The sequence below is a fragment of the Haliotis cracherodii genome, unplaced genomic scaffold (genome assembly GCF_022045235.1).
Source record: "Haliotis cracherodii isolate W230 unplaced genomic scaffold, xgHalCrac1.p SCAF_3, whole genome shotgun sequence".
Classification (NCBI taxonomy): domain Eukaryota; kingdom Metazoa; phylum Mollusca; class Gastropoda; order Lepetellida; family Haliotidae; genus Haliotis; species Haliotis cracherodii.
This window is the reverse complement of record NW_027266286.1, coordinates 24185790-24202395: the sequence shown is the minus strand read 5'-3', so window position 1 is coordinate 24202395 and position 16606 is coordinate 24185790. Positions and strand designations below refer to the sequence as shown.

Here is a 16606-nt window from a genome sequence, read left to right as displayed (position 1 = left end):
GAGAATAGGACCATTTGAACATTTCATGTTGGAAGAGACATACAAGGTCTAGTCAATACGAGTATCCTACGCGTTGTTATCTATGGTTGTAAACATGTGGTTAAAGGGAGTAATGTCTTTATAGGTTCAGATTTGAAACGTTCGTACAAAAATAGCAATTAAGCAATTGATAGGCAAATTACACATGCTTGTATATGACCGTTATTTAATGGCGTAACGTACAAGAAGAAATGTTCCTACAGGAAACTGACAACGCTAAGATCAGTACGGATGGGCGTAGTTCAGCGTTGGTCAGTACACGTAGATCAGCGTAGCTATGATATATCTGTGCAGGTCTACCTATTCGTACAGATCAGTCTATACTAACATTGGTCAGTGAAACTATGCCGAGAACGGTATACATGTAGGTCAGCGTATTTTGGTGTCGAACAGTGTAGATCTGTAGAGATCAGTGTGGAACTGTGTAGATCGGTGTATATCAACACCGTGTGATCACTGTTCATTTTAGAAAATCACTGACAGAATCCCTTGAGAAGAGCTATGAAATGAAGAAGAGGAAAAAGGATCTCAAGGAGGAGGTTAAACAGGAGAGTAAGCTGGTGGAGGAGGAGAAGGTAGAGGAAGGGAAGGTGAGCTTTAGTCATTGCATTATCTTCACAGAAATACACCACCTACATGTATAGCTGTTGAAGACAATGTCAACACTGTAAATATAGGTTGTCTATCAGTTTTTTAGAGACGAGTTGATGAGTTGGGTTTCACATTGTTTTGAAAAGTATTTCAGTTATATCACGACGTGTCAAGTTCATGTGTCTTGAAAGACTGAAGTGAAAACTGAACGTTTTACCTTGGAAAGGGAATGGTGGTGATATGCCAATCTCATCAAAAACAGATCATTGTGCCATAAAGATCAGAGGACATCCCCTTACGGGTCACGTCAAAACGACCAATCAGAGCGTCGTTTATCAGATCGGGAAAGTGACAGTCGAAATGTGTTTTCTCATCATACAACCTCGAAAAGCTTAACACGGGGTATTCAAAACGACAGTTATGTTCAGTTTTCAATTCTTTTGAAAACTTGTCGAAATATTTTTCAAAGTATAGTCTGAAATGGTCGCCAGTTTGAAACTAGTGACGTAAAGCTCGAGAAAGCTGCTTTCTGATTGGCTTATGTCGATTTCCTGTTAGTCATTTCATTCCGATATAACCTGTAATGTGATTAATGTGTAGCGGTAGGGAACCATATGTAATCTATCCAGAGATACGAACATTGCACTGCATGATGCATTGTCAGAACTAATGATATTGTCAATGTTGTATTTATGATTGTCATGGGATCTTCATAGGAACTTCATAAGATCTTTAGATGATCTTGCAGGATCTTTATAGGAACAAATAGGATAATATCTCGGGGTGTTTTAGAGGATGATTTTATTAGAAAGAAACCGCAGAGAAATTTTCTTTAAAGTGACTTTGGCATCGTACAGAAATCTGAAATGTGATAGTAAACAAAAAATTCATATCTGTTGCCATTGCCCCTATTTTACTTTGTACCATATGTAACAATGTTTTTGTCGGTGAACACTAGTCTTTGCATGTGTTTGTGACGGGTGCCACTGGTGGTGCAGGATGCTCTTACCTTTTCGCGAACACTTGTCGCATCATGTTGTCACTTTTATATTGATAATCTATTTCTTTTGTGGCTGCCATTTTATAACATTGTCGAAATATTATTCACATCCGTTGTCCAGGTACCATGGCGCGTGTATGGTGTGTATGCCCGAGCAGTTGGGATGGGCTTCTTGATATTCTGTTCCCTTCTGTACGTCGTGTATCAAGCCGCCTCTGTGACGTCAAGCATATGGCTCAGTCAGTGGACGGACAACCCTGACCTTAACAACCTGACGTTCTATCCCGCAAACAGCTCCCAGAGACTTGAGAAGAACAACTATTACCTTGGAGTGTACGGAGGATTAGGTGTGATGCAAGGTGCGTATGTATACAACACATTGCGACCTTGTTCATTTGTCTCACTTGATGGGTAGGACCTACGGTAAAGGCGATAGTCAGAGGCATATGGTAGTCTAGCATATGCCTGATGCAGGCAACAACCCGACCTCGACAACCTGACACGCTATCCTCCAAACAGTTCCCAGATATTTGAACTATTCGCTTGGGGTAAGTTGGAATAGATAAAAGTGCCGGGGAGTGCAGTTGCATTGCGGTTAATCTTACCACAATATACATGCATCTAGGTTTAATACGATTGCAATGACTTCATCTGCTTGCACTATGGCAAATATTTCGACACTCCGCCAATATCTGGGTACAGCTTGATTTGATGTCGATGGTCGACATGTTTTTGGGTTTCACTGCAGGATGTAAAATGTAACAACTACATTGGCATAAATGTACGATTTCTGAAAATATTAAGATTTCTGATATTTCTGCAGAAATATGTTTATCTGCCCGATTATTGTGTAAAAGAAATCTGTCAGTTTCATTTCGGAAATGTCATAAACCCATTTGTGGGCAAATGGTCTTGAATAAACATAAGGACAAAGATTACTTCAAATTGTCTCATCAAGATCTTCCCAATGATTCTAAATATGTTCAGAAGTTGAACTCCTGTACAGACAAGTTCGGACTTCTGACAATGACAAAGTTGTACCGTGGAGGAGAAATGATGATAGTAACAATAACGCATGCATATTTAAAATATTGTAGAATGTCACTCTGTGCTATGTAAGTACACAGCCATGGTTATAACGTAACTCTTGCAGCTGTGTCCATGCTGACCTTCACCTTCCTGTGGGGTTTCCGGTCTGTTCACGCGGCACGTGTTCTGCATCACGGAATGCTGGCAAATATATTGCAAGCTCCCATGTCCTTCTTCGACACAACACCAACTGGCCGGATTGCCAACAGGTTCTCTCAGGACATTGAAGCTATTGACACACTGATGTCCCATCTGATCGAGATCACATTTAACACGTTCCTGATGGTCCTGAGCTGTGTGATAGTCATCGCCTACAGCACACCGATATTCCTGGCCGTCGTTGTCCCGCTCTTCATCATGTACTACTTCATTCTGGTAGGAAGAGAACACCCTCAACATACTGAGGCCTGGCCTAGTATTACTTCCCTTATGATTACTCTCTTTCAGAACCTTAGGGGCAGGTGGTCGAAATAAAATTAAGTTAAAGCAGGAATTTCAATGATCTTTTTCAATTGTGTTGTCAATCAGATGAAATAACAAAACAGCATTTTATATATAAAGTTCAGTCATTGTGTTCCTCCAGCATTAAACTGACAGGTGAAAGTAGCTAAATAATGTAACAAAGATGCGTTCAACTGAGCTCCCTTCATTTATTGACATATCTTCCATGTCATTGGAAAGTTTCGATAAGCAGATATTTTAAAATGGAAACAATTGCCAACATAAACTGAAGAGCAGAAGAAACGTTACCCAACAACATTACTTGGTCCTAATATTAGGACAGGAGTGATATCAAGGGAAATACTTGTATTGCTAAACGACATAATTAACATCATTGCAAGTTATGAAGAGAATAAGAACTAGAATTGTGTCCACAGTTTAGAGGACTGGGTCACTTTTTCAGTAATCGATCTACCATCAAGACTGGAATATGCGCATGAAATTCCTTTTTATCCTCCAGAATATCACACTTGTCAGTAATCATGGTGTATACCCACTGCGGGCATCAATGCACTCGACGACGGGCTGACTACAAGAAAGACATTCGATGCCATTCTTCTTGGAGGGTCTGTGCTAACTGATCCCTGTTATAAGGGAAAACTGTGTGTACTCTAATTTGACATATGCCCTGGGTGATATGTCTGGTGACCGAGCTGACCAAGGCAAGACGTTTACCTTAATGGCTTGCATGACACCTCTTACAAGTCTTGTCGGGGTCTTGCGTTATCCAGGCGAAACATGGTCCAGGGATTCTGTAGCAAGAATGGTTGTACGAAAGGGGGGACATATGTAATGCTGATATTTTCTTCCAAAACCACCAGATGTTCTTGATTTGGCCACAGATGCTGTCCTAGACCATAATGCTGCCATCTCCACGGTTCTACGTGTTGAACGCAACCACGTGACGTTCGTTCATCTCGGATGCTGTTCTGCCAGTGTCGCAGTGTTCGACGTCGGTGTTCGGTTGTCGACGTTTCCACTGATCTGGGCACTGTAGCAAAGCATAACTCAGACAATTGTCTGGTTGTCTCAACCCATTTCTGATACTGTTCGGGGTTTTGACCCAACATGTCAAAATTTTAATTTGATAACGTTTCTTTTGCTCGTATGTTGTATCAATAGTGATGGTTGTTGTTTTACATAATGATTATTTAGACACTGCCAGTTATTACTGTAAAATAGCATTTTCTGACATTTGAATTTGACATTTGAATACAGAGCATCTGTTCGCCCTCAGTATGCTATTGACATACAATGTACAAGTAAGTTTCGATGAATAGACATTTTGAACCTAGGAATAACTGAGAATATTTACTGACAACAGAGACTGTAATGATCCGATCCATACTGTATTCTGACTTTATCAGGATGCTGTGTTGCAAACTGGAGTTGTACCGAACAGTATTCACTTCAAAACAGGTATTCTACATCGGAACATCTCGGCAGCTGAAAAGGATTGAGTCCAAAACCCGCTCCCCGATATACAGTCACTTCGGGGAGACACTGTCAGGGGCTAGCGTCATTCGAGCATTTCAGGAACAGTCCCGATTCATCCGGGCATCCGAGGAGAGAGTAGACAAGAACCAGCGCTTTAACTTCTATTCGTTTTCGGCTCAACGGTAGGTTATTCCAACATATATTCTCGTAATATGTACTGTCAAGCTGTGAAGTCGAATTCCAATAGTATCATACACAACATTTCGGCGTAGTTATGACTTTAATTTGCATATCACGTGACCGGACCTGACGTAATTGTGACACTTGCTCAAACCCATTAGTTACATATAACCAGTCTATGGTATAGGTATCAGTTTGACCGCATGTCAGGTGTTTCCCGAGTGACTAACGGTGTTTCACAACATACAATTTTGTCCACAGATGGCTTGGGTTCCGTCTGGAACTGTTGGGTAACGTCATTCTGCTAGCCGCCTCCATGTTTGCCGTGTCGTCACGTGACTCCCTCTCCGGTGGCATTGTAGGTCTGTCGGTGTCGTACGCATTGCAGGTAAACATCGTTATAAAAAAATGTAATAATGTGATCGATAGTGTAGCAATAGTATATATTTATAATTGACAAATTGATAATAAAATCATGTCAATATTCTTGTCAATTTTAACATAAAGATATCAATGATATCGCTCGAGGAATAAAGCACATTTCACAGGAGCGAAATAGCCCCTGTGCTGTATTATTCAAATGACTTGGGTGCAGTTGATTTCTTTGTAATGTACAGTACATACAAATCCAATGGGCGATCTTTTTGTTCAAAAGGGCAAGAACTCTCCTTTTGAAATGATATAAGCGACGGTCCAACCTGTCGTTTCCGGACTGGTTCCCGGACAGTTTTGTGGCATGTAAAGACAGAGCCAAGCTAAAACGCTACCCTGTTGCAACTTCATTCAAAAACGGTCGTTTACTTTTTAATACTTTAACTAGCACCTATTTGCAGTGATTATTACATTAGAATACCACCATTTGTTCAGTCTTCAACTAAAACACGAACTGACACGATGGAAAATAGCTGGGGAAACGCCATAAAAAACGGTATTAAGGTATTCTGTCAGCCTTGGGTAATATGTTGCATCGATTAATTACTAGTAATGCAAATTCATTTAATTTATCAGCCGTTGTGTTACACCGACAAGTCCTTAACTATTGTAGCATTCAAATAAACAAATAGTTTTCATTCTACCATGGACATCAAAGTTAGAAAATTGGAGAAATGGCTACATGTGCAGCACATGGACATCTTGACAGACCTTTACCACATCCGTGCCTTTACTTATGGTTGAAGAAGAAATAACCTTCAGAATTAAAAAAAACTGATTTCTATATGTTGCTTTCATATCGACATTTCATCTCGCATCTGATTTATTTTTCATTCCGACAACATGTTTTAGAATAAAACCAAATGAAACCTACCATGCATCTATCAACCAATTAGTTGCTCATTTGAAATATACAAACCAGTCATCGTACTTTGAAATAAGAGATTTACCCATTTTATTCTGTCACTGATAAAATGCATGTATCCCATCTTTTAGTGCTTTGAGTCATCACAGGGCTAACTTCATTGATCCATTTTTTTCAAAATTCTGATAATCATGCTCTTAAAATAGTAGTAAAGTACAGAGATTTGTCCCAACAAACAACAAATCATATTGTCTACCCAATAAAGATGTGTATAATATCTAAACAGATGTAAATGCTAGTTGGATCTTCTTGTTTCGGTAACATTTCTTGACAAGTTAGTTTCCTTACAACCCATGCACTGTCCTGCTTTAGCTACATATCTTGATTTTCATTCAACAGTACTTCAAGACACCTGTAGTGTTAAATCTATTTATTAGATATTATTATGATATAGCATCATAGTTTATAATGAAATATTTTTATCATGACATCAATGCAAATTTAACCCCACGATCATTCCATGTAGATAAGTCTAAATGCATTTATTTATGTTATTTGTTTTCGCATACATATGTAACAGATCATATTTACAATATAATGACGGCTGAAAAGTCATGAATGTGTAATCTGATACTAATAAACATGAACAAGTATACAAAGATATCAAATATTATAACATTGTGCAGTGCAGATATGTATTGATGTTAAGAGAAAAAAGAATAGCATTCTTAATTTGTGTGTGTGTAGACTTGGGTGTGTGTGTGTGTGTGTGTGTGTGTGTATAGGGGTGGGTGGGGTGAAACATCAGTTAAGAATAAGGAAACACATATATTAACACATGTTTTTGTTCTCAGATAACAAGCAATCTCAACTGGCTGGTGAGGGCGGTAACTGACCTAGAGACCCAGGTGGTGTCGGTAGAGAGGGTGAAGCAGTACAGTGGGATAGAGTCCGAGGTATGCAATGCAGTGGGGGTGGGTTGGGGGTCGTGTGGGGGTGAGGGTGGTTGAGGGCCTATATGAGTTGGGTCTAAAGCGGCTTTGAACGGTTTTTCAGTTACACTACGCCGTGTCAGCTCGACGGAGGAGAAAAGGCCGAAGTGATGCAGGTCTTTACCACTTTGGTATAAGCCACAAGCACAGTGATTATTTTTGGGCGAATCTGGGACTCGAACCGACGGTCAACGGATCCTGGCTAAGGGAAGCAATGCTATACAATGAACTCCAGTGCCTTTAGCGACTCTTGCCTTTCATGTCATTTCATGACAGGCAACACATATACCTTTTTCTATGCAAATTGTGTGAATGGTGGGCACTACCGGTAGGACAGGCCATGCTTAGGCTTTTCGCGAACACCTGGTGTTATCACAATCATATTCAGTAATCCATTCATACAGCTTTCACAGCTGTTTTGTGTTTTGCCTTTTACGCCCAATTGAATCTGTTCGACGGATAATCGAGACTGGTTTGGCTTTGACCTTTGTTTTGACTGCATTGTCAAAAACTAAAAGGTTAATGTACTATATAAAGATACACAAGATAATCAATAGATTCAAGCGACATTCTGCATTGTGAGATATTTCAACGCCCTAACCTGTAACATCACATCATATCCAACGTTCAGTGTTAAATTACACATACAGGCTGGAGAATAAACTCCTTTTCCTTACAAGGCAGGGTGGAGCATACCCGATCAGCGTCCAGACGCGGGGTGGCCTCAGCAGGGTGTTGTGAGGTTCCTGGACTATTCAACTCGGTACAGACAGGGACTGGACCTGGTTCTCAAGTGCATAACCTGTACTGTCAACTCTGGGGAAAAGGTGTGGTATGATTGATAGTCGGACCCCTTTTTCGTGTGACCAAAGAGATTAACCAATCATCAAGGTGACAAGGGAAGGGTGGGTTGACTCAACGTCCTCTAAAACTGATGGCCAAAAGAAACATAACCACTTTAAAAATGAATACAGGTTCAGGCTAAATCGATGCAAAACACAACGTCAAAATACTGCAATGTTCTATGCAGAAAATGATACATGCCTTTTTATAAAAGTGTGAAAAAGTGAAAAACACGTGCCGCTTGGGGAGCCGAAACTACACGTGCAATAAGGGTATATAAATGATACGGACGGCACGTCAGACACTCACTCACGAAACACCACAGAAATGTCACGACTGACAACCGAACAACGCGAACGGGCCCTGGGTATGATACAGATGGGAGCCACACATGCCCGCATTGGTTTTGCAACTTTTGGTTGCTCCCGTGTTGCTGTACCTAACCCGCTGCAACGTTACAGAAAGACCGGGCAGAAATCAGACAGGCCAAGAACAGACACACCCAGGGTAACTACGCCCAATGTAGATCGGTACTTGCATACTTTGCATTTTCGAATCGATTCCTGACAGTGACATCCTCAGCGACAAATGCCTTAAGGCATATGGTTAGTCGACAGACAGTGGCCAGGCGACACAGGGCTCAAGGACTTAGGGCTTACAGACCTTACAGAGGACAGTTATTGACAATGCAACATCGTCGTCAAAGATGAGATGAGCCCGTACTGTACGTCGTTTGCAGCAACGTGATTGGCAGACGGTCATCTTCACTGATGAAATCCGGTTCTGCCTGATTACCCTCTAAATAGACCCTGAATCCCGCGTACCAAAAGGGGGTTGGCAGCCTCAAGAGTCCCTGCATGCCGTTACACATTTCTAAAAAAAGTCTACTGACGCCGGATAAAACTAGACATTTTTTATATACTGAAAAACTACATTGCATGCTTTGACCCACGTGAAAAATAAAAACAATTTATCGAGGCCTGAAGTAAGGTGACTCATTGGGTTTGCATTCCAGGTGGGCATCGTTGGCAGGACAGGAGCGGGCAAGTCCTCTCTGACTCTGTCCCTGTTCCGGTTGATAGAAGCTGCAGGAGGGGAGATCAACATAGATGGCGTTGACGTCAGTACACTCGGGCTGCATGACCTAAGGAGCAAACTCACCATACTACCTCAGGTCAAACACTGCTGCTGTCTCCTTGTATCATTCAAAGCACATCTTCTGTCTACAGAGATGGTCGTTTATCTATCGTTTATCCATATAATTACATATTTTCGCCTCAGAGCAATACCGTCTAAATTATAGTATCCAGATCATGTACTCGTTAATGTCGTTGCTTTTCCTGACAGATTGATGTAATTGTTTATCAGGACCCTGTATTGTTCGCGGGAAGTCTGAGAAGTAATGTGGATCCCTTCAACCAGTACTCAGACGGAGATATCTGGCGGGCACTGGAACACGCGCATCTGAAGAAGTTTGTGGACACGCTTCCAGAAGGCATCGAACATGAGTGCAGCGAAGGAGGAGACAATATGAGGTTCAAAATACAAGATAATTTCAGGACGGCTGCTGATTAACTAGAAAGAGACATACAGACATACATATAGATCGAGACACACAGAAACACACTGGCATGGAGACACACAGGCGATGGATATATACATATTGAGTAATGAGCATCGTTTTATGCTGCATTTATCAAATATTCCAGCAATATCACGCCATGGACACTAAAAATGGGTTTCACACATTGTACGTATTCAAGGGCAATCGAAGTTAGACCCAAGCTTTCGGTGCGTCGAGAAAACGCTTTAACCCCATCGCTTTTGATAGACATTTCGACTTAAAGACTTGAACTTGAGTGAGTGAGTTTTACTCCGCTTTTAGCAATATTCCAGCAATATCACGGCGGGGGACACCAGAAATGGGCTTCACACATTGTACCCATGTCGGGAATCGAACCCGGGTCTTCGGCGTGACGAGCCAACGCTTTAACCACTAGGCTACCCGACCGCCCCACTTGAACTTGAAATCAGTTTCGGTCATTATACAATACTTTCTGAAATATACTCTCGTTTTCCAGTGTTGGTCAACGGCAACTCCTCTGTCTTGCCAGAGCTCTTCTGAAGAAGACCAAAATCCTGGTACTGGACGAGGCTACAGCAGCCGTTGACATGGAAACAGATGACCTGATCCAGCAGACCATCAGGTCAGAATTCAAGGACTGCACAGTGCTGACCATCGCCCACAGGCTCAACACGGTCATGGACTACGACAGGTAAAACAAAACACACACAAATTCAATTAGATATCTTTTACCGTTTATTATATTCATATTATACGTATACGCGTATGCACTTTATGATGCATGTATGAATTTATTTATCTTTGATATTCAGGATCCTGGTCCTGGACAACGGTTGTGTGTGTGAGTTTGACACACCCTCCTCCCTGCTGCAACAGCCTGACAGCATCTTTTACAGCATGGCCAAAGCTGCAGGGTTGACCTCATAGTACAAACATGGCTTTGTAGGCTCGCTGGTGTGTTCAGTTACAGAGACCAAAAGAAACTGCCCTATAAAAGAAATGAAACGAGGCCCCATACACATGGCTGGCACGACTGAGCATAATATGGTTATTCAGTCAGGCTGCCTTTTTTATTCGTCAGCTTCAACAGAGGAGAAATGGCGAAATTGTGCAACATTTTGTCTTAACTAGTGTATTTGTCCTCTCGCTGTACTTCATTTGAAATAAATGTCTGCGCTGAAAGTCGTCCCGTCTTATGTTGAAGTTTTGTTTGTTTGTTTGTTGTTTTACTCAGCAATATTCCACCTATATGACCCGGTATGCAAATAATCGAGTCTGGACCAGACAATCCAGTGACTGACAACATGAGTATCAATCCACACAATTGTAATCGATGACATGCATCAACCAAGTCAGCGAGCCTGACCACCTGATCCCGTTAGTCGCCTCTTACGACAAGTATAGTCGCCTTTACGGGTCGAGTATTTCATATGGGTTGCTGAAGACCTATTCTACCCCGGATCTTCACGGGTCGTGTTATGTTGAAGGCTGTGATTGCAACATACTCTCCTTTTGTACTGTCATCTCCGCATATGTTTATCTCGATACCGATTATTTCTACAGACTTCGTCTCAAACCCTGTAATCTCTGCACAGTGTTTGTCTGGAATCTGAAAATTCAACGCGTTGTCTTTCTTGAACCATGTTCTTTCGACATAATCTTCTCTAGAGCCCTTATATATCAGCGATTGTTTATCTCATATACACTCACATTGACGTACTGTCCACCTGGGTGCCCAACACGTTTTGTCTCGAAACCCAATAATATCTACACATTGGGTGTCTCGAACCCGGCTGTCGCTTAATGTATTTAAGGCTTGAAATTCAACAACATAACGATTTATATATTTACTTGTAATATTATGTTCCAGAGTTTATTTATTTTCATTACAAATGTAACATAATGTCATTGTGATTTTATATGCTGGCAATTCCCATACTATATTCGAGTCCACAACAAATACTTGTGTTTTGGTCGTTAAATATAAAACATGTAAGTATCTGATCTTATCCAAAGTATGAAAAAGTACGCACAGACTTTGTGGTCGTGTACATAAATGCAACCACTGACATAAAGCTCCGGTCCTAAACTAAGATAACAGTCATTATAATTTGAAAGGCGAGAGTGATTACTTTCATTGGTCGCACGCCTTCATGGGGTTATTATTACTGATATTTTATGAATAATAATAATAAGAAGAAGAAGAGGAAGAAATAATATATACATTTGTATAGCCAGCATTCACTCTACGAATTCATGTTGTTAACCCCAGCGAATAGGTTTCAAAAAGGGATATTTATGTGCAGTTATGGTCTAATACATCCCAGGGAGTTGAGAATGCAATTTGAATGCATACTGATTAGTCAAATTTGATGTCGCTCCTCAAAACGCCTTTTCAGTTTCGAAAGAAATTTTATGAGGAACAAATTTGCATTTACACCGCCGTTATCAGCTTCCGACAACATACGTCCCAGCGTATGGCTGGGTCACATGGCTACATACATTGCACAACGCCGAGACATAGGTTTCCCCTATCAACAGCTTATTAGATCCGCTGAAGCTTCATTCGTGGCCTTTGTTACATCGGAATGTTGACGGAGAATTAGGTTACTTCTTAAACATGACAGATACACATCTGGAGGTATGTTGTGTTTACTATAGCTTAACTCAAGGTATCTTAAATGTATACAAAACACTATCTTCAAGCTGACAATACTATGTAATGATCATGATGAAGAAAATATTGAAATAATAATGAAGCCTCATACAAATAACCAACAAAGCATAAAGTTGTTTGTATACATGTAGTTAATATTATTCCGGGGAAATGTCCAAGTATTCTATAAATAGTAGTCTAAAAATAGTACACTCCTTTTCGAGACTCCGGGTTTTACTGATTTCATTTGTTTGATTATCAGTTTCAAGTTGTTGTGGCAATGATGAATTAATTAATGAGTGAGTGTTTAACGGTATATTCAACAACCCTCAAACTATGTCGCGGTGGCCTGTAATTACGGAATCATATTGTGTTAGGGGTCTAAACCGATCTAACCGCCTCCGTGGTCTAGTCATACCAAAAGACGTTAAAAGATGGTACTTGTTGTAACCCTGTTTTAAGGGGCTAAAACAAGGACTGGTCGGCTCGGAGTCAGTATACTGTGTCTGAGTGGGGTATTCATGTTAAACTGCAGCATGGTATCTCCGTGAGCTAGCACTATCAATCGGCATCAGTCCGGACTAGTACAAGCAGCCACACAAACACACACACGCACATGCACGTCGCTATATAAGTGCAATAATCTTGGACGCGACGTTAAACCCCATTTCACCTCACCTCACCTCTTTATCCGCGTAGCGCGCTTGTATATCCGAGTGTGTTGTTTAACGCCGCACTCTGCAATGTTCCAGCTATATAACGAGTCTATATAATCGAGTCTGATCCAGACAATCCAGTGATTGACATCGTGAGCATTGATCCACGCAATTGGGATACGATGACATGCATCAACCAAGTCGGCGAGCCTGACCATCCGATCCCGTTAGTCACCTCTTACGACAAGCACATTCGCCTTTTACCGCAAGCATGGGTTGCTGAAGACCTATTCTACCCCGGATCTTCACGGGTCGTGTTATGTTGAAGGCTGTTATTGCAACATACTCTCCTTTTGTACTGTCATCTCCGCATATATGTTTATCTCGATACCGATTATCTATACAGACTTCGTCTCAAACCCTGTAATCTCTGCACAGTGTTTGTCTCGAATCTGAAAATTCTGAAAACGACAAGCATAGTCGCCTTTTACGGCAACCATGTGTTGCCGAAGACCTTCCCTACCCCGGATCTTCACGGGTTTGTTAGCGTAGCGGATTTGTAATGTATGACCACACCATCAACGCATAAAGTTTGATTTTATTCATTAGTGACCGATGATGCTAATTTAATCATTAGTCCACTCGTGGCCGTGGCCTGTTTTTAGGATTATGGAAACATAAACGCATAAAAATGCTTCTTCAGGTTTTTTCCCGTCCATCTCTACTGTATATTATAGCATGTACTTTTAAAAATGGTCTACATTAACAACTTATACTCAGAGGGGTGAAAACAATATCGTCTAATGTGACGTTTGAAATGACAATATATAAATTTAAAAATGTATTTTCTTGTCTTGGCACTACGTTTCGTCCTGTAGGTCCTTAGGGACCAACAAACTGATATTCTGGATTTTGGATTTTATCAAAATGATATACATTGGCCCAGAATATAATTGAAAAAAATAATTATGCTTCTGACTGTTCTGACCAGAAAAAAAGATATTGTTGCTAGATGTTTTTCTTCATTAAATATTCAGGCACATAGCTTTAATTACCAAATATCTAGTTTTGCAGCTGTACATGTAGCTGAAAAAAATCTAATCTCCAGATCTAATACCAGCCCCAAAAGAACATCAAATAGTTATAGTTTATAATTAGAAGAGTTAGTTCGATGTAGCTGTATTATCAAAATAATTTCTGGGTATGTCTGCAGCCGACGCCATGTCCGGAGATCAACGCCTCGAAGCTGTCGCGACTCTTCTTCTTGTGGTCTAACGGGTAGGTACGCATAGTCTAGACTAATATTTAACCCCAGAAATTAAGTTAGTATACATATTTTAAAATATATATCTACAAAATAAAAAATAAAATCCTTATGGAGCCCAGAACGTGCATTGGTCATTGCCACCGGGATGAAGCGTACATAGGTAGTGAGTAGGGTTTAACACCATTTGGGACAGTCATATCACTGCGGGTTGGCATACATTGGCGATTGAAGTTCGAAGCTGATCGCAGAGTGAGTAGGCGAGTTTGGATAAACTCCGCTTTGAACAGTATTTCAGTTAAATAGCGGCGCATCCGCTTGTGAGGATGCTGGTCTTGGACGTTTAGAAATATCATCAGGACGAACTGGGTTTCGAACGCTACTCTGCGCCGCCTAGCACGACTCCGTTACATGTGCCCCCAATAGAGCGTTGATGCTTGACTCTTTCCAGGGGTATTTTGTTTGTTTGTTGTTTTACCCCACACTCAGCAATATTCCAGCTATATGACGGCGGTCTGTAAATAATCGAGTCTGGACCAGACAATCCTGTGATTGACATCATAAGTATCGATCCACGAAATTGGGATACAATAACATGCATCAACCAAGTCAGGAGAGCCTGACCACCCGATCCTGTTAGTCGCCTCTGACGACAAGAATAGTCACCTTTCACGGCATGCATGGGTTGCTGAAGACCCCGGATCCTTCACTGGTCGAGTATTTTGTTCACGAGGGTAAACTACGGTTCACATGTTCTTAGCTGCTCGTCGTACAGGATGCGATAATATCAAGATTTAAACTTAATCAGAGAACAATTCGATTTCATGTTTTCGTGAAATAATCCTGTTTTATTCTCATTGGGTGAATTTATGAATCGTTACATACACTGTCAGCAACATGAATTTATTCATTTTTGTTCTTTTGGGAATAATAATGAAAGGTGAATTGAGGGTGAACACACTAAAGAAATGCGTGCTTAAACAAACACCCCGAAACTTGTATTTGCAGATTATTAAAGAAGGCGTACAAAGAACCACTAACCGAGGACACACTTTGGGCCATAAACCCAAGGGAGAAATGTCAAAATGTGTGCCCAAAGTTCGAGAGAATCCTTTCCGGAGGGAAGCCTAGATCAAGATCTGCAAGGTCAGTATTGATCAAAGGGACTAGGATCAGTCCAACTGGCAAATGAAGCTTAATTCATTTAATTCAGTATTCACTTTCTCTGCTAAGTCATGCATATGTGATTTTTTGTATAAACTGAGGGCCCAAAGAAAATACATGATTGTCTACAGACCGCCGTCGCATCCCAGTTCAACTTTTTAGTGTTCCAATCACATAGTTTCCGCAGCTATTTTGCCCTTTACACCAAAAAGATTATGTAATCTGTTTCGTCGGATAATTTAACAAGAGCTGCAAGTGATCGACGGACCAGAAGATCCAGTGACACTAGTGCACTAAAATGAAACTGCAACCGCATTACCCCTATCATGTTTGATAAGTGCCGGAAAAGCATATTGATTTTCAGAGATAAGATGTCTGATATACTCATCTGCAGTGGCGAGTTCGTTATTTTCATTTTTATTTTTTTTACATCAAATTTTATTTTCAAATGTAAATCCATGTAGAAGTATTCTTTGAGTGCCAACTAAACGCCAGTACAGTTCATTGTATGAATATGATATCCTTAACTCATATAATGAGCTATTTTCAAGTGAATATCAAACATAGTACAATATTGGAGAGGTATCGTTTCCTTTGCTCCTCGGGTTATGGTCATAGCAGTTAATAACAGAAAAATACCATGTCTCGATTGCCCACATCATACATGTGCCAGCATCTCCGATTATTATAGCTCCATTATTATTATATTAAATACCTCTGACCTATTCACCACTACAGATTCGTTTTCGCCGGTTTCGAATGACATGACGCTAAACTAGCTGGACATTCACATGCGAGAGAACGCCCATGAATAATTATTTGTCATAAGATGGATTGAGATGAAGTCACTGCCGGAACGAAGCTTTGTTGGCGAATGGGTAGTTATCTTAATAGCGTGGTTGGTTGGTTGATATGTTGTTTTACGCCGCACTCAGCAATATTCTAGCGATATGACGGCGGTCTGTAAATAACCGAGTCTGGACCAGACAATCCAGTAAGGGATATCATGAGCATCGACCCACGCAATTGTGATCGATGACATGCTTCAACCAAGTCAGCGAGCCTAACCACCCGATTCCCTTAGTCGCCTCTTATGACAAGCATAGTCGCCTTTTACGGCAAGCTTTGAGTTGCTGAAGACCTATTCTACCCCGGATCTACATAGCTTTGAGATATACTATACCCTAGATACTCGGGGATGTAATAACATCTAGGCATCAGATCGTGGAGCATCGTTCCTCTTAAGGTATTTCAATATTCTCTCCTGCACATGGTTCTTTCACATGGTTATAGTTATGTGGAGGGTAAAATT

General features: G+C 40.8%; 2 protein-coding genes across 2 annotated transcripts in view; both read left to right on the top strand.

The window, feature by feature from the left end:
• The window catches only part of LOC139474470 (multidrug resistance-associated protein 1-like), a 32012-nt gene extending 21290 nt beyond the window's left edge, over nt 1-10722 (top strand). The window contains exons 20-30 of the mRNA XM_071257507.1: nt 509-629; nt 1752-1989; nt 2784-3094; nt 4640-4839; nt 5099-5225; nt 6989-7090; nt 7807-7953; nt 8985-9143; nt 9338-9504; nt 10051-10245; nt 10367-10722. Of these exons, the coding sequence (XP_071113608.1) occupies nt 509-629; nt 1752-1989; nt 2784-3094; nt 4640-4839; nt 5099-5225; nt 6989-7090; nt 7807-7953; nt 8985-9143; nt 9338-9504; nt 10051-10245; nt 10367-10481 (1882 nt within the window). The 3' untranslated portion in view covers nt 10482-10722. The remainder of the gene's footprint in view (nt 1-508; nt 630-1751; nt 1990-2783; nt 3095-4639; nt 4840-5098; nt 5226-6988; nt 7091-7806; nt 7954-8984; nt 9144-9337; nt 9505-10050; nt 10246-10366) is intronic.
• Nucleotides 10723-12110: 1388 nt separating this feature from the next.
• LOC139474474 (multidrug resistance-associated protein 1-like) overlaps nt 12111-16606 on the top strand; it is a 39076-nt gene continuing 34580 nt past the window's right edge. Inside the window, exons 1-3 of the mRNA XM_071257511.1 lie at nt 12111-12195; nt 14080-14144; nt 15139-15276. Coding sequence (XP_071113612.1) covers nt 12175-12195; nt 14080-14144; nt 15139-15276 — 224 coding nt within the window. The 5' untranslated portion in view covers nt 12111-12174. The remainder of the gene's footprint in view (nt 12196-14079; nt 14145-15138; nt 15277-16606) is intronic.